Source organism: Balaenoptera physalus (assembly GCF_965194825.1).
Source record: "Balaenoptera physalus genome assembly, chromosome: 1".
Taxonomy (NCBI): domain Eukaryota; kingdom Metazoa; phylum Chordata; class Mammalia; order Artiodactyla; family Balaenopteridae; genus Balaenoptera; species Balaenoptera physalus.
The window spans coordinates 175,416,411-175,434,196 of NC_138882.1; the positions used below are offsets into that span (position 1 = coordinate 175,416,411).

Genomic DNA, 17,786 nt, shown 5'->3' on the forward strand with positions numbered 1-17,786 from the left:
CACACACACACACACACAAAGTTAGACACCAAAAGGGTTGACCAGTCCAGTTCTCAAGCTCTACCTACTTTCAGTCTGTTCTCCCAAAGGAATCTGTTCAATAGCTCCTTCCAAGAATCCTGGCAGTAAAGCCCAATGGTTTTCAACCAGGGCAATACTAGCCCTGAAAAGTGTTTGGAAACAAAGTACGAAAGTGCCTTTTTGGTTATCACAGCGATTCTGTGGTATTACTGGCATTTATTACCTGGGGAGCAGGATGCCAAATGTCCTGCAATGCATCTCCACACAAAGAAGAGCCTCACTGAGAAACAATGGACTCTAGCCCATTACAAGTCCAATCTGAGATGGAGAATTTCCTGTAACACTTGACCCTGGAGCAGTGATGGGAAAGGGAATCAGAACTGACTGGTACCTATCCCAAGAGCCCAACAGTACAAAGTCACCCACTAGCCAAGGTAACCATAAATAAAAATTTACTTTATAAAATAGTTGGAAAATAATTTACTGAAGGCAGTACTTCCCCAGTGCATTAATTACAATTCTAATTATATAGTTATTTGTAATTATTTATTTATATCTTTCCCTACTAGAAAGTACTCCATGGCATTATGAATCCTGTTGCCTGATACATTGTAGAAGCTCATTAAGTAGCTGTTACATTACTGTAAGCAACTGCTAAATGGTAGGTAGGTACTCACGTGTTTTTCAAAAAAAGTTTTGCCACAAGACTTCTTACCAGACTGGCAAGTCCCAACTATTGTATGCTTTAAATTAGACAATATTTCAGTAACAGGACTGGACAATTAAGTGAGCTAAAAAAAAGTTCTTATCCTGAAAATTCTTGAGAAATGGGGCATATGATCAAAGTCCAAGAAAACTTGATGGTATACAAGGAAAATAGGTTGGTATACTGCCTTCCAGTATATGCTTAATAATTAAAAACTTAACAATATACAGACCTTACTACCCACACGAGGTGTTACAGGTTGACATCAGAAAAAAGTATTTCCTCCCACAAACCATCCTTTGGTGCTTCTACTAGGGAAAGGACCTTATTGTGGATGGACCACAGCCCAACTGAGTAGGTTAAGAATGAAGCACTAAGTAGGTTTAGACATTTTCTTCCCTACCTATTTGTCATTAATCAGGAATTGATACGGTACACTTAAGGGATACATGGAGAGGCAAGGGTCACATAGCCTTTCAAACAGAGCTTTACCCAGGAGAGTATATATCAACTTTTCAGTAAAGACAACACTTCTAAATCACACCTAGTTCTTTTGACCTAGTTTCTAAAATACTACTCCCTCTTCCGTATGTTAAGTTGCTTTACAGACAACTGCTCAAAAATAGACAAAAAAGGCAAAGGCAAAGGCAAAAACTGCTTCTAGCCAAAAAACTTTAAGGCCTCCTTGCCTTCTCCTTTAAAAAGCTCTTTTCCCCCATTCCTTTTACTTTATCTATAATTCCAAACTTGGTCTGGCATGGGTCATATAAAAAGGTTCTAAATTTCTCTAAGTGCACAGTTCTACATTCTGCCAAAGTTTTTCCTTCTATACTAAAAAAGGTATCTGTGACACATCACTTAGCTGTAGGAACTTGATTTACATGCAGTAGGGGAATCTGTTTGCCATCATGCTTTGACTGTAATCAATCCAATCAAGTACTACATTTTGATAAAGACACTGAGAAGCAGCAGCCACGGCACTTTCAATAATTCCTGGGTCTGCCCTGGGCCACTTTCCAAAAATGCCAGCCTTTCCCTTGGTCCCCCATGTCCACTATAACAGGCACAATAAAATAAGTTAAAGAATGGCCAAGGGCACAGCCAACCTTGTTAAGATTATAGATGCTTCCAAATCCTCAGGCTTTTTGAAAGTCAGCAGTTCCCTGAATGAAAAGCCATAGAGTACTATAGATTCTCCTATTCTTTTCAGAGCTCCAAAAGTACATTGGTACCAACCTCCTCTACACCACTGTCCACACCAAGGTGTACAGAAGAGCCTGGCTTCATCATTTATACCAGAAATGCATGAGACTAGACCAAAGTTACCAGCTGTCTTTCCTGCTATCTCTGGCCAGTATAATCAAATTGGGATGAATACTTGGCACGCTAAGCTACGGAAATCTAGCTAATATTTATCCGTACCCCCCCACCAAGTCTGTTTTGGCTCATACACTCTTCTGAGATTGCTGTGTTCACTCACCCAGACACATTTACCAAAGGGAAATTCTGTGTGCCTTGAATAAGGCAATCTCAATCTCATTTTATTTTAACCCAAAATACCATAATGAGACCACATATTGGTCACTTGAGGTTTTATGTAGGGGTTTTAAAGAAGCCAATTCAAAGCTGCACTGGGAAAGCAGAAGATTCAAATCACAGACTAGAAAGAAAAACAAGAATGTTACAAATCTGTCTTAGACCAACAGAACCCCCAAAACAGATTAAGGAGGGCTAAGAAAGTCTCCAGACCAAAGGCAATAAGGTGAGAAAAGAGAAGAGGGAGAGATCATCTAGGAAACTTCTGTTTCTTAGTTTATTAGATAAAGACACATCCTGCCTCTAGTTAGCCAGGCCATTCCAACAGAGGTAAGCAGATACCAGGAATCTTCACTGAAACGATGTTGATCTGAAAGTGGTATAAATTGCCTCTCCGGTTCTCTTAAGACATTTTATCAGCTCTGGTGTGTTAAAGTTACTGAAGTCTCCATGTGCTTTGCATTCTACTAACAGAGTTAGAAACCAAAGGAAAGAATGAAAAAGGAAAAAAACAAGAACAGAGAGAAAATAAAGCTGAATGGCAGAGGGATGATAAAGTGAGTCTAGAACACAAAAACACACACACGGAACATATGACTACCAGAGTATTGTCTGTACATACAAATATCAAATCACAGATCAAACTGTCAGCATTCTGCCTCCTGGAAGCCTCTGCCTTCATCGCAGCCAGGTCACAGTGATCACAGCTTCCCTTCTCAGGCAGGAGGGAAAAGAGGTCTGGTACAGGAAACATGTTTTCAATGGGAAGGATTCAGAAACCACATCAGGTTTTCAGAAAGCCGCCATGAACTACAACACTGGTTCTCCACTTGGTCTTTGCATTATTAATGTTTATTATCTGACCATTTCTGTAACTTCCATTTCTGTGCCAAGCACAATCCTTATTAAGTCATACAACTAGGGACAGGTTTTGGCTCAAATGTCCATTCCTCAAAGAGACCTCATCCACTTGAGAGATGGGGTAACTTGTCAGGAGTCTTCTTAGAGGGTTTATTTACTAGGACTTCACAACAAGGGACACAAGGAAAGGAATCACAGCAAAACTCAAGGTGGCCACTGGGGCACTGAGGGGTGGGGGATGAGAGAGAGAGGGAAGTCATTAAGAATGGTCTACTCAGAGACCACCAGATTCTCAGATCAGCTGGCCATCAACGAGCAGAAAGGATATCATGGCATTTAATTAAGGTTTCCAATACTAGCCTCTGAGGAGCATTTTCAAGAATGACTTTTTGGGCAGTTTTCTCAACTGGTCATACTTGGAGGCCACCACAGGCCATCATCCTAAAATGAGCTTTTCCACCTTCATCAAACCAGAACCATCCTCATGCCACGCCACCAAAGAGCTAAAAGAAAGAGAAACAGAGGGCAAGGAGTCCCCAGGTCCTATAAACAAACAGAGTTTGTCATTACTGTATAGAAGATCCATCTCAAAAGTATTTTCTTTCTTCTCCCCCAACCCCTAGCACTTTTAACCTTTTCTCCAACCAATAACACACTTTCAACATCATGGGAAGGGCAGATACATCTGAAACATTAGCCTTTGGTATAATTTGGAAGAAACCCCTCAGGTATTTCAGATATATTCTGTAGCCTAGTTTAGCATAAATCCAGTAGTTCTCAAACTTGAGTGTGCATTATAGAGGCCTGGAGGTCTTGTTAAAACATACTGCCAGAGTTTTGGATTCAACAGGTCTGGATGAGTATTTGCATTTCTAAACAGGGCCCAGGTAAAAATGCTATGGGCCCAAGTAAAAACTATGGGATAGGGCTTCCCTGGTGTCGCAGTGGTTGAGAATCTGCCTGCCAATGCAGGGGACATGGGTTAGAGCCCTGGTCTGGGAAGATCCCACATGCCGCGGAGCAACTAAGCCCGTGAGCCACAACTACTGAGCCTGCGCATCTGGAGCCTGTGCTCCGCAACGGCAGAGGCCGCGACAGTGAGAGGCCCGCGCACCGCAACTGGAGAAAGCCCTCGCACAGAAACGAAGACCCAACACAACAACCAAAAATAAATAAATAAATTTATTTATTTATTTAAAAAAACAAAGAAAACAAAACTATGGGATAGCTTTTAATTCAGCACAGACTAATGTTGTCTGTCTTTAACCACTCAATTCTATCCCCCTCTCAAGCAGGGGCCTCTACCAACTAGGAGCTGTGTTCGAATTTTATTGGATAACAAGTAATACTTTCATGTATGTTATTTAACGTTTACTACAGCTGCAAGTAGATATTTTTCCTTATTATACAGTTGAGGATACAGATTCAGAGAAGTGACTTGCCTGAAGTCACACAGCCTAAGGGAACTTTAAACCTCGCTTTTAGAGCTGACTCTGACATGAAACTGTGTGAGGCACTTAACCTTTACGTGTTCACTTCCCTGAAGCGGAAAATTAAGACAATAATCCTCATCTCTCCAGTGAGTGCTCCAAGTTCTAGAAAGTAAAATCACTCTGCAAATATTTTCATAATGCAAGTTACTCTCATTTAGGCCACAATGAAGGGCTCTATCTTTGAGCCTGAATCCTACCTCTATCCCCATTCTCAAAGAGAAAAGGGCCTAAGGACCAAATCCTGCCAATTCTTACCATTGGGCTCATACAGACATTCATCAAAAACCTAAATAAAATTCTAAATGGAAGAGATGGATGGGACAGAAATCTAGGCATAATGTCAAACTGTAACTAAAGGCTTTTCAGTCTTTCACCCCATTTAAGAGTTCTAGGGACTTCCTTCGTGGTCCAGTGGCTAAGAATCTGAGCTCCCAATGCAGGGGGCCCGGGTTCCATCCCTGGTCCGGGAACTAGATCCCACATGCACGCTGCAACTAAAGATCTCGCATGCCGCAACGAAGACCCGGCACAGCCTAAATAAATAAATAAATAGTTTCTTAAAAAAAGAGTTCTAGACTATTGCAAAAAATAATGTCCCAACGAGGTCTAGTGCTTGAATAATTTATTTTGGAGACGCAAACTTAGTATTGTATAATGTTTCACAGCTCTGGAGAATCAGACAAACCTTGATTCAAATCTGAACTCTACCTTTTACTAGTTTTTTGTCCTAGGGCGAATTTCTCATTCTTACTCTACTTCCTCATCTGTAAAGTGGGAGGAATAATTCTAGAACCCACCTCTCATGATTGTGAAGATTAGATAAAGAAATTCCTGGAGAGACCCAAGCTTAGTGCTTGGCACATAGCAAGTACTCAACTACATGGTAATTATCATTAATATTCACCCCCAACACACCATCACTTGAAAACAGGGAACTCAGTGAGGTCCTTGGCCTACCCCTGGCCCAGGACAAAGTTGTGGACAAACTACCTACAGAATTGATCCCCAAATCCTTATTAATATCTTTGGCAGCCCAGATTCCTAAACAGGTAAAAAGTTAGAAGTCTGGAAACGAAAGGCAGGTTATCCAAATCTGAATCAAGAGTTTCACACTCCTAAACTAATGCCATGCAACTCCATCACCTTCTGACCAGAACAGAATCTTGTCCAAAAGGCAAGAGAGAAAGCCATCTGTATTCACCAGAAAAGATGTAGTAACAAAGAGCAACCAATTCCCAGCATTCTGCTCAGGTGATTTGTTCTCTAAGAACAACAGAAAGCTGTAATAAGGTCTACCCCAGAGAGAGGGGAAATCACTGGGCAAGAAGAGCCCAAAGACATATCTGTTTCCTCTAAAAGGAAGCACCCAGCACGATGTAGCCTTTAATCCTCTACCATGTGGCTGAACTCACACTCTTCTTAAAGTCAAAGTACACCAGGCACCAGTCAGTTGAGAATAAACAGCTGGACCCAGATGCACTCATGCAAGTTGTGACCTCAAGGAAAACAGGAGGCAAAATAAAAACACTAAGCACACAGCAAATGGGTTTTCAAATATCACACCAATCCCTAAACTCCCCTGCTGCCGTCATGCTGGTGCTAGATCTTGAGGGGGGAGTTCCTTTTAACAGAGATGTCTATAAACAAGCAAGCTGAAAGCTAACAAGTTTAAGAGGGAAAAGCATACAAAAATCTTGGCTGCTGGGGATGAGCCACAAAAAAATCATGAATGTGCCAGTGCCAAGGGAGGAGGAAGTCTAATACCTAACATTGCAGACTTAGGAACCCAGAAGCAGTGAAGCCATAAGGAAGCCCAAATGCAAAAGAGAGAAAAAAAAGCACATGGCACATTTCCTCTTCATATTCAAGCAGCACTCTGGGCCTGCAGAGCACACAGCCCAGTGCCCAAAGCCCCTTCGTATTTCATACCAACATTAACTTCCTGGAGGACGACAAAAATCTGTCCTGGATTACTGAGTGATTTCTAATATGTACCATAACCAACACTAAGTCAACATTTTAGGGATCAAATTTCCTACTCTGCAGCATGTTGGAATGCATTCTTGGCATTAGACTTCTTCCCACTGCAGTCCACCCTTAGAAAATGCAGAAGCCACTGGGAAATACAGACTCAACCTGTCCCAAGACCATCTTCTAGTATGCACAAATGACTAACAAAAATAAAAGTTCACTCAGATGTCCCTTCAAATTCAATAAATACTAATGCCATCCATTTAAATAGGGGGAAGAGCAAGTTCAGGGAAGAATACTCAAGGCAGTTAAGTCAACATTCACCCCAACTTGGATTCTTAAAACCTGGACTGACTAAGGAGTTCATCTCAAGCCCCTACACACTTGCTGGTGAACCACTGTGCCCAATTCTGAGTTACTGGAAACTCACTTTTGCAAAATGCCAGAATGGCAAGGTAAAGATGGTGGAAGAGACATTTCCAAACTAGAATCTGCATTCAAGACTCCATATGTTTATACTGGAACAGTGCAACCCACCCTCCTCTTCCAGGTGGAAGCGCTGCAGTAGCCTGGTACTGGACACTCCATGCATCTTCAGCTGTTAAGCATCCACTTACCATTTGAAAAGGGCCAGAAACCACATGTGATCCAATCACACATGGACTAGCAGGTAAAGAGAAACCAAAATCACTACATTTCAGAGGCTCCCATAAGGAATAAGCATGTGTTTGCAGCATTTATGAGCTTCTTGGCCACAGGCAACCTAATCAAAAACAATATTAAACGCCATTTCTGTGAACAGATGGGCAAACTGCATATGTGCAGGCTTACCCACCCAACAACCCTCAATATAAGGTCTGATCCAAGCAACTCAGCTTGAGCACAGCTCCCAAACCTTCAGAAACAGCAGCAGCCTGAGTCCAGACAGGTACCTCATGGCTCCTGTTTTAAGAAAGGTCAATTAACTTTGCCGGAAAAGAAAAAACTCAGGCTCTCTAACCAAAGTTGAACAACTGTCACTGTAGAGTTGTCCAGGGCACACAACTCTGAAGGTGACACAACCTTCCAAACCCAAAATTACTACAAAAGAGCCTCTGAACTAGCCAAGAACTTGGCAGGTTGTACTAAAGGTCCCACATAACCACAGGAACCACTAAGACCCTGAAACCACTCTCTTTCATGGAACTGGTTACAGTCCAAATTCTCAAAGTCACCAGAATGAGACAACTACAGGTCTGGGGGTGGATGTGTAATTTGAATTCTGTAAAGCCCATGAAACTCAGAGTAGCATTATGAAAAAGCAAATTAATATTTTAACTTTCCCCTTCTTGGACATTTAACTTCACAAATCACTGCCTCTGAAAAGCTGTCCCAGGTTTACTCTGCCCAAATGTGATTGCTCCTTATTCTCAGATTCCTTCAGCCCATACACTTAGTTTGGTCTGTATCCATTTGTAAAACCCTGCTTTGCAAGTTTTCCAAATGTGTACACATAAGCATGCTTCCCAAGAAAACTAAATTCCTCTGAAGCAGATATTGCCTCTATCTTTTAAGTCCCTCCCTAGTATCTAGTAGGTATGTTCACAAAGAGCTACTTCCCACCCCCCTTTGAATCTCCAGATCCCCCTGAGGAAGAAATCATGCTCTCAGCAACAAGCTTGAAATTCTAATACCCTCCCTACCACCATACTGGGGAAAGGCCTGGGCAATCAATGTCAGTGTCAACCCAAGTTTTTGTATCTTGTTTTAAAACAAGCTGATAGCCTTTGGTAAGTTAGCTGAACCTAACTAAAAATTATGGTCAGAGCCATAATTACATTCATACTCCCTGCTACTATGCTGAGTCAAAAAGGCACTTCCAGGACTCTGGTCTAAAAGACATTTCTTGTGAAGAACACTGGTGTCAGAGTCAGTGGATTACGTTTAAAAAGAGACTTTGAGAAAGTAAATCCGGTCGTCTCACAAGGCTACCAAGGGAGAGTACGATAGGCAGACAGATAAAACACTTCTAAAATACCTCCTCCTCCATAAAAAGAATGTTTCACCAGAAGAACCAGAAACGTTTTTAATCCTAAAATGGCAATTTTAAAAACAAAGATTGAATCTACCCACATAACCCTTCAGGCAGGACTTAGCGAGTCCGCAAACACTGTACTGACACAGGAACCTGGGGCATTAATTTTAATATAAAATTAAGTGATGCACAGGAGTCCAGTAAAAGCTATATAAATTAAACCCAGCCCGGGCTTCCCTGGTGGCACAGTGGTTAAAAATCGCCTGCCAATGAAGGAGGGGACACGGGTTCGAGCCCTGATCCAGGAAGATCCCACATGCCGCGGAGCAACAAAGCCCGTGCCACAACTACTAAAGCCCGTGTGCCTAGAGCCCATGCTCCCCAACAAGAGAAGCCGGCGCACCACAACGAAGAGTAGCCCCCTCTCACCACAACTAGAGAAAGCCCGCATGCAGCAACGGAGACCCAACGCAGCCAAAAATAAATAAATTAATAAATTTTTTAAAAAAATTAAACCTGGCCCTTGGAGGAGTGGGCTTATAATCCTGAGAGCCAAAGCAGAACAGAGGCTGAGGACAGCACTGAAGTTGTAGTATCTTTTTTTTCCTTTTTGGTATTTCAAAAATGCAAACCCAACCCTAAAAACATCTCACCGAACTACAGAAACGTTCTGAAAGAACAATGCTTTAAATTTAAAACTCACAGTCTCATAAACCAAGCTTTAGGAGCACACTTACTTCACTAACTGAAACTTAGGAGCTTCTTTCCAAACTTCTGTTTATTTTCACTCTGAAACTGCAACCGATTTTAAACAGGGCTCCACGTGCCCTGAACTCAGCATGGAGCCAGAACCAGGGAGGTTTCTCTTCCAGGGCATCATCTTTTCACTTCAAACCTCTTTTAGATCATATCTTCTCATCTCCATGCTCTCCACCCCCACCTCTACCCCCCAGCGTTACCCTCTCTTCCCTACCCCCAAGTCTTTTTCTCCAATGTTATTTTATTCCACCACGTGAGAAGAAACGAGCATTATCTTTGCTTGAAAACTGTTTATTAATTTGCCTGTCAAACATTCTATAGAGCCGTTTACATCTTACTATAGAAACCTCCTGGGTACATATTGACAGCTCAGCAAGTATTTACACAAAGCTCTGAAACACTTGGTTCCTTCAGAGAGAAGAAGCTGCTGTGTCAAGCAGAGAATTATCAAACACCTTTCCCTCTACCTTTTTCCCTCTTTCATAAAGGGAAGCTTCCTTCTAACACACCTCTAAGAGATGCCTAAATTACACTTTTTAACTACTAAACCAGGAGGAGAAAAATTGGAAATTCTGGTATACTGGAGAACAGCTGAAAGAACAGCATTTCTAGGACCAACTGCAAACCACACAACATAGTTTAAAAAAAACAACAGGGGTATGAGAAATGGCCATACACCTATGAAGTTGACCCTGAGACGCTTAGCTTTTCCTGTTCCTGTTCCAGTCTCAGGAACTTTTGCTCCTCTCTCAGCAAAACTTACAGGGCAAGTTCAGGCACTCAGGTTACAACCAACTGCCCAAACCAGACCTAGACCTGCCCAAACACCAGAAGAGTCTGGAGAGCTTAATACTACCTCTCCCCACCTTCCTATTCACCCCCCCCACCAAAGAAACAGTGTTAATGTTGAATTTATGAATATCCACTCCTCACCCCATCCCTAATCTACCCAAAATCCCCTCATGGAGATTCTGAAGGAACTATTTTTCAAGTCTTGCTCTAATGAAGTCTAATTTTTCAATTACTGTTTAGTGTATTAATACCACCAGCCAGGTGAAATGACTAATGACAAACAGATTAACAGTCTCAAAGCAAAACAATCTGGTAGGGCTTTTTCTGTGAAGGACCACAGACCACAGTGGCACCCAACTATTTAGAGCTTGTTCTTGTAAATCCTCAAGAGAAAACAGCCTTGAGTTCCTTGAGCCCAGGGAAAGAAAGATGGTCTCAGGATCCCTATTGAAGAAGGTACAGGAAGAAGCTGTCCTCCTAACAAGCCAGATATGGAAGCACAGACAGATGTGTAGCATCAGAGAAGGTTATGCAGTTCACCAGCTTCACTTTACCAACGAAGAGAAAATGAAACAGAGGAGGCAAATGCCCTGCCCAAAGTCACACAGCTTAATCCAGAGCTGCATGTGGAACCAAAGCTCCTCTTCCTTCTGAGTCTGTGCTCTTTAGTGCTCACTACTATACCACACACAACTCGATGTACATCAGTAATGATAATGACCAATCCAAACAGGGAAAAACCCAGAAATGAAAGCCAAGGGAATCAGTACTCCATTTCAGAGACCAAGGTATCATCCCATCTCACTGGCAGGAAAGAACTATTCAGTGCCAATTTATTTTGAATACCATATTTTAGCCATATTTGCATGCTTCAGTTGCTTCTAGAATTTTGGGATTTGAAGCCAATCAATACAAACTTTTAGGGGATGGGAATGGGAAAAGACCCTGACCATTACTTTGTTAGCTTATTTCCACGTTTTAAAAAAGGTTCACTGGGACTTCCCTGGGGCGCAGTGGTTAAGAATCCGCCTGCCAATGCAGGAGACATGGCTTCAATCCCTGGTCCAGGAAGATCCCACATGCCTTGGGGCAACTAAGCCTGTGAGCCACAACTACCGAGCCTGCACTCTAGAGCCTGCGTGCTGCAACTACTGAAGCCCGAGCACCTAGAGCGTGTGCTCCACAACAAGAGATGCCACCGAAATGAGAAGCCCACACACCACAAGGAAGTGTAGCCCCTGCTTGCCACAACTAGAGAAAGACCGCACGCAGACCAACGCAGCCATAAATAAATACATACATACATACATACATACAATAAGGTTCGCTAACTTTGCAAAAGGGTGACTGTAGACTTCACACCCTACAGGAGTCAATCTAACATATGAATATTTAATGCAATCCAAATCATCTTGTTACACCAGGTGCCACTTGTCATGGTTACTCTGTGTCACACACAAGGGAAGGAACCTTAAAAAGTCCCCACAGGGCCCAATACAAAGAAGCCAGCCTTGGTCCTGACTGCTTTCTCTCTTCTCTCACCATCATCCCAACCTTCATCACAGCAGTTCTCTCATGGAAAGCAGAGAAACATGAAGCCCTCACAACTAAGTGCCATCTCAGTGTGGTTTTCCTGATCCCTCCTACTTGAGAGAGCTCCAAGAGTCCTGTGTTTCAGCCAGCCCAGAATTTCTGCCAGTAGGCATTCCCATAAGCCCAGGATTCCTGTATTTGTTTCCCAGGAGTCGGAAATATCATTTGATATTTCCATAGCAGGAACTAACAGCCAAGCTTCTACAATCAAATCCACCTTGATCCTGAACTACATATTCTATTGGATTTTTTACTTTGATGAGCGTAGTCTACCAGCTCAAGGTACTACAGCTAAAAAAAAAAAAGCTTTACACGAGGTTCAAGAACATAGGTGACTGAAAAGTATTTCATCAGTAGCAGGATTCAACACCTTGAGATACAATACTACTTATGGAAAGGCATAAAGAAAAAGTTTGTTTGATGGGATCCAACCAGCTCCTGTGAAAAAGACAGAGCCACAATACACACACATACCTAATCTTTATTCCATAAAGATTCAGAATCAAATGAACATTACCACCTTAGCTGTGTTAATCAAGTCCCTGCAAAAAACTTTTTTTTTAACATCTTTATTAGAGTATAATTGCTTTACAATGGTGTATTAGTTTCTGCTTTATAACAAAGTGACACTTGCAAAAAACTCTCAATTCAAGACTGAGTTAGGGAAAGAAGAGGACAAAGCAAGATCTTATTATTTAAGAATGCTTAAGAATAGGGCATCATGGTCTGACAAGTAGTTTATCCTTAAGTAACAAAAAGGAATTCAGAATGAAATTTACCCACCTACAACCTTCATCTAGATGACACACCTGAAGCAACCCACAAAACTGGAAGTTGCACTGTCTCTTCTACAAGTGAATGCTCACCAGCCCATGCTCTGGGTCTCAGGAGAACAGGCAACTGAACTGAAATCCAACAGGAATCTATGTTGTGTGAAGTGCTAGGCCTGTTAACGTTAAAAGGGAATAAGAAAATTCGCACAAAGGCAGCACAGACAAGCTTCCAAACAGGGACTGTATCTACTTTCCTACCATTTATCCAGCACAGAACATAGTGCCTAGTACATAGAAAGTGCTCAAATATTTGTTTAATGACTGAAAAACAGAAATTACTATACGGCAAAAATTGGTTTTACCAAAAAAAAAAAAAAAAAAAAAAAAAGAATTTGCTTGAATATCTCCAAGCTGAAAGAATTCAAATTAATTTTTGTTTTTAAATGAGCCATGACTTACCCCAAATTATTTCCTCTAATGGTTTAAGAAAAGTAAATTTCTTAGCCTCCTTTCCCCCTCACCCCCAAAAGGGAAAAAATGAGGGGAAAGAGATAAACTATAGAATGACCCAGAAAGAAGATGTTCTAAGACAAAATTTCTCCTCCAGACACTAGGAATCTAATTTAAAATTCCCCTATTTCTTGCCCAGATGTAGAACATCATGGAAGACATGGAGTCAAGACACAGACCTCTAAACCTGCTACCTGACATAAATATTTTCAAAATTCCCAGCTCAATGTAAGAGTAGAAAAGCAGTTCTAAGATGGGGAGGGAATACATCTAATTAGGCCGCCGAAGTGAACAAAATGTGAACAAAATCTCATAGGACAAAGGTACAACTGGGTACTGCTGGGAGAGGGGCAGACATGAAGGAAGAATTTTTCCTGCTTTGAAAAGATAGATGACTCCAAAGAATACCCAACATTCCTGACCAAAGCACTGAACACAGAACATGATGAAGAGGAAGAGCAAAATAAAACAGAATGCACAAAAACACACCTAAAAGTTGTAATTTCTAAGCCAGTCTTAAGTATCATTGTAGGTCATATCTTTGTTATCCTGGAAGATAGAAGTAAATGGAACTTAAAATGCAAAGAAAAAAACTGGTTGACCTCTATTTCAAAGCTGTAAAATGAATGACGACAAAATAGAAAACTAGGCTTTTTGATATTTCCGGGAACAAATGATAAATTTCACCAAGCCAAGCCTTTACAAAACAGCCCCTCTCAAGATCAAGAAAGATGTTCTTCCCTTTAAATTGAGCTGCTCTCCCAAAGTTCAATTAACAAAAATGTTAACATGTAAACAAAGAATGAGGCCAGCCTTCCTTAAAACAGAACACCTAAATATGAAATTCTCTTTCAGAAAGCTTCCAGTTCTCAGAAAGTTTTTTCCTACCCCCTCTGATAAAGATCCCACATTTGCCACTCAATAAAAAGGTTAGTAAAATAATTTCAATTCTGCAAAGCAAACAGGGTCAAAATTACTCAAGACAAACGCATCTTCAGAGCCATCAAAGAAGTCATTTATACCATCAGGAAAGTCACAAAACCAAAACAAACAGCAAACCCATTGTAGAGAAAAACTCAGCTACTGTTCTGACAACACAGAATCTATTTCAGTCTGCATAAAACATAACAAGCAAAATAAATCCAAGGTACAAGCAAAATGCCACTGCCTCCTCTTTTGTTTCGGACACAATGTAACAAGGGCAGCCTGTCTTGGGCTCTGCTCCTGCTGATACAGTATTGCTGCTTAAACCTCCCTCCTCAAGGTCACAGCCAATTTCAGCTCTGGAATAAAAGGCAGATAGTGGCAGCGATGGTTTGGGTTATCACTGGCAGAAAAGCAGAGTGTAAAAGTTTATGAGCTCATCAGGATTGTTGTACCATTACATCAGAGGCAATTATAAATGGCCAAGAGCAGGAGATGGGGAGCCAATCAGATCACAGATAGGATGTCAACCTAAGACCAACTGTCTCCTGGCTTTGACAGAAGGATTTTACCTCCATAATTCAAATCCCAAACCAAAGCAATCTGCACTTACTACTCCAATCACTCAGCTGTTTACCAGCACTTCCAGGGAGAAGCCCAGGCCACTGGGCCGACGGAGACTAAGACAGGAGACGGCCCGGGCTGCCCTGGGTGGACCGCAGCCGGCCTCTAGCTGCTCCCAAGCAGGCCCCGGCCCTCCCTCGAGGTGCCCCCGAGCCCGAGGGGCCCCTCCTTGAAAACACAGATGGGGACCGGCCTAGAAGAAAGTGGGCGGGGGGGGGTGGAGCAGAGAGGAGCGGCAGGTGAGCAAAGAACTGTTCACTCAACTCCAGACCTCCTAGCACTGCCTATACCCCTAACCTGACCCCCCAGCACCCCGTCACCCCGGGCCGGGCCCTTTCCCGCACACTCTGCTCCGCACCCCCTGGAAGACTCCCGGGGCTGGAAGGGACCAGGGTAAAGGGAGAAGGGGAGCAGACACCTCAGGGAAAGCCCCACACAAAGGCTGAAAGAGGGAAAGAGAGGAAGGCAGACAGGCAGCCATTTTAAGAGGGAAGAGCGAGACAATGGCAGCTCCCCAGCAGTGGGGGCCCCGGACTGGGGGTAGCCCACGGCTGTGGCCTGCTCCCCGCCGCCCCCCACTCCCAGGACCCCGCTCGCCCCAGCCCCCTCCCCACTCAGCCGTGTACCTGCGGGGTCCGGGCGAGCGGCTGACCCCCGCCGCCGCTGCTCCCGGGGCTCATGGGCGCGTGGTGGCTCCTTTGTTGGGCTCCTCCCGAGGCGGCCGCCGCCGCCGCCGCCGCCGCAGCAGCAGCCCCCCAGCACTGCGAGGCCATGTCCGCCGGGCCCTTGCCGGCGCCCCCGTCCTGGGGCCCGCCGCCGTAGTCGCCCCCGGGGTAGCCCTGGTAGCCCCGGGCCGAGCTGGGCGACGTGAGCAGTTGGTTGAGGGTGGGGGTGGCGGTGGGCTGGGGGGTTCCCCCTCCGGCCGCTGTGGGGCCGCCTCCCCCCATGGCCCCGAAGCGCTGCTGAGCGAAGGACGAAGACGACGAGGAGGCGGAGGCGCTGGAGGAGGGAGGCGGCTTGGAGCCGGCGGCCGCCGCCGCGCCGGACCCCGGAGTGCCACCTCTCGGGGAGCTCAGCGCGTAGGCCTGGGGGGGCGGGGGGTAGGCGCTGCGGTTGGGGTAGTAGGAGTTGTACTGGTGGTTGGGGAAGCCGTGGTCGTGCGAGTTCTGCTGGGGCCCCGCGTAGGGCTCCAGGCCCCCGCCGCCGCCGCCGCTCTGCAGCGCTGCCAGGCCAGGGCTTTGTTGTCCGCCATGTTGTTGGTGGAAGACGGCGGCCGCCGCGGCGGCGACGGCAGACGGGCTCCGGCCGTAGGGTTGCCCGAAGCCGTAGGCTGGGGGCGGCAAGGCGGCCGCGGCTGAGTGAGGAGGCGCCCCCACCCCGTCGCTGCTGCCGCCACCACCGCCGCCGGGCGGCTCCGTGAGGTTATTGTTCAGGGCGGGCCTAGGGCCCGCGTTCCCGTTCGAGTTCTTCAGGTCCGGCTCCGCGCCGGGCCCGCCACCGCCGCCGGCTCCGCCGCCGCCGCCACCCCCATTGCTCTCAGCCCCGTCCTGCAGCTCCTTTCCCAGTGGCTGCGGCGGCCCCACGGCGGGGCCCTCGCTTTCCTGCCCGGTGGCTGCCTTCATTTCCCCGCGCTCGGCCGCTACCGCCGCCGCCTCGCCCCCCGCCTCCTCCCGCTGCTGCTGCTCCGCTTTCTTCAGCTCCGAGGGCGGCGGCGGCGGGTTGCCCAGGCTGCTGGCGGCGGCGGGGGCGACCTGCGCGGCCATGATCCCCGCTGTCTCGTCCGCGGAGAGACCCGGCCCTGTCTTCGTCTTCTTCCCCCCTCCCACCCCGCCCCGGGGCCGAATCCCCCGGGCTGCCCTCCCCTCTCGCCCGGGCGGGCCTCGCGGGGCTCCGCTGCTGCGCTGCGCTCGCTCGCTCCTCTCCCCCCCGCCCCGCCGGCTCAGGCTCCGGGCTGGCGGCGGCGGAGGAGGAGGAGGCGGCGGCGGCCGAGGCGCCGGCGGCTCAGCTGCTCCCGGCTCTGTAGGCTCGGGACCCGGCTCTCCCGGCTCATTCCCCCCAAGCCCTTGCCTGGGAATGAGGGGGGCGGTGGAGGCTCCGCTCCCCAGGGCCTGGCCCCGCTGTGACTCTCCGCTTTCTGCTGCCGGAGAAAGGAGGAGGGAGGGAGGGAGGGAGGGAGGGAGGCAGGCGAGGGGGAGGGGGCGGGGAGGGAGGGAGCGGGGGGAGGGGGACCCGGGACGGGCGGGCTGGAGGGCGCGCGGCAGCAGCCCAGGCGCCGGGAGGTAGAGTCGGAGCGTAGGCCGGGCCGGGCGCCCTGCCTCCCTTCCCCGGCCGCGGCGCGGGCTGAGGTTGCTGCGCGGCAGCGGGCGGGCGAGCGGGCGGGCGGCCGGACTGAGCGGCTAGAGCGCCCCACTCTCCTCCGAGTCCCCCTCACTCCGACACGAGGCTCAGCACTGCCATTTTACCCAGCGCCGTCTCGGCCGCCTGGCAAACCCGGAGCGGAGTGCGGAGCGGGCGCAGGCCGTGGAACGGACTCGCTCCCGTCCCTTCACAAAGGAGGAGGGGAGAGAACCAGCCGCGGCGGCGGCAGGCCCTCTGCCGCTTTCGCTCGGCAGCGCCGCCGCCGAAGGCTTCGGGGAAAACCCGGCCCGGAGCTCGCGCCTCTCCGGAGCCTGCGCCGCCTCCCTCCTGGCGTTCCTACGCAGGTCGGTCCCCTCCAGGCCGCGCGTAGGGGAGCGGGCAACCGTGAAGTTTACTCGGGGCTGCAAAATTGGCCTGAGCCCGAGACCGCGGCCGCCTCGGCCCAGGCCTGACCCCCTGGCAGCGGGCCTGGTCTCTTGGCTGCTACTTAGCACCTCTACAGCACTTTTCTTCTTCAAAACCTTTTACAAACCCGCTCCAAAGAACCAGCTGAGCCTTACAGTTTATCCCTTTGCAAGCTGCAAGGAATGACAGATCATTGTTTTAGACTTTCCGTTTTCCCACCCTTCTGCCCTCATTAGCCAGTCCTCACAAGGCCCTGGGGGCATGAGGTCTATTATCTCTATTTTACAGAATCAAGACAGAGTGTTAGGGGACTGCCCTGTCATTTAAAGTCAGAGCAGAGGAGGGTGGCTTTAAAAAGCAGCAGAGTCCCCACAGCTGCCCCTAACTACTTAGCATTAAAAACAAACAAAAAACAGTGGTCAAGGGCTTCCCTGGTGGCACAGTGG

At 46.8% G+C, this 17,786-nt stretch overlaps 1 protein-coding gene across 5 annotated transcripts in view; it reads right to left on the reverse strand.

Annotated features, from left to right (window-relative positions):
• Positions 1 to 17,237, reverse strand: part of ARID1A (AT-rich interaction domain 1A) — a 70,440-nt gene extending 53,203 nt beyond the window's left edge. For 3 of the 5 annotated variants that reach the window (XM_082412506.1, XM_082412504.1, XM_082412505.1), the window contains exon 1: positions 15,204 to 16,949. In XM_082412506.1, coding sequence (XP_082268632.1) covers positions 15,204 to 16,340 — 1,137 coding nt within the window. In that variant the 5' untranslated portion in view covers positions 16,341 to 16,949. Of the gene's footprint in view, positions 1 to 15,203 lie in introns of all 5 variants that reach the window. The other 2 variants (XM_082412507.1, XM_082412508.1) reach the window with 2 other exon arrangements.
• Between the last annotated feature and the right edge of the window lie 549 nt (positions 17,238 to 17,786).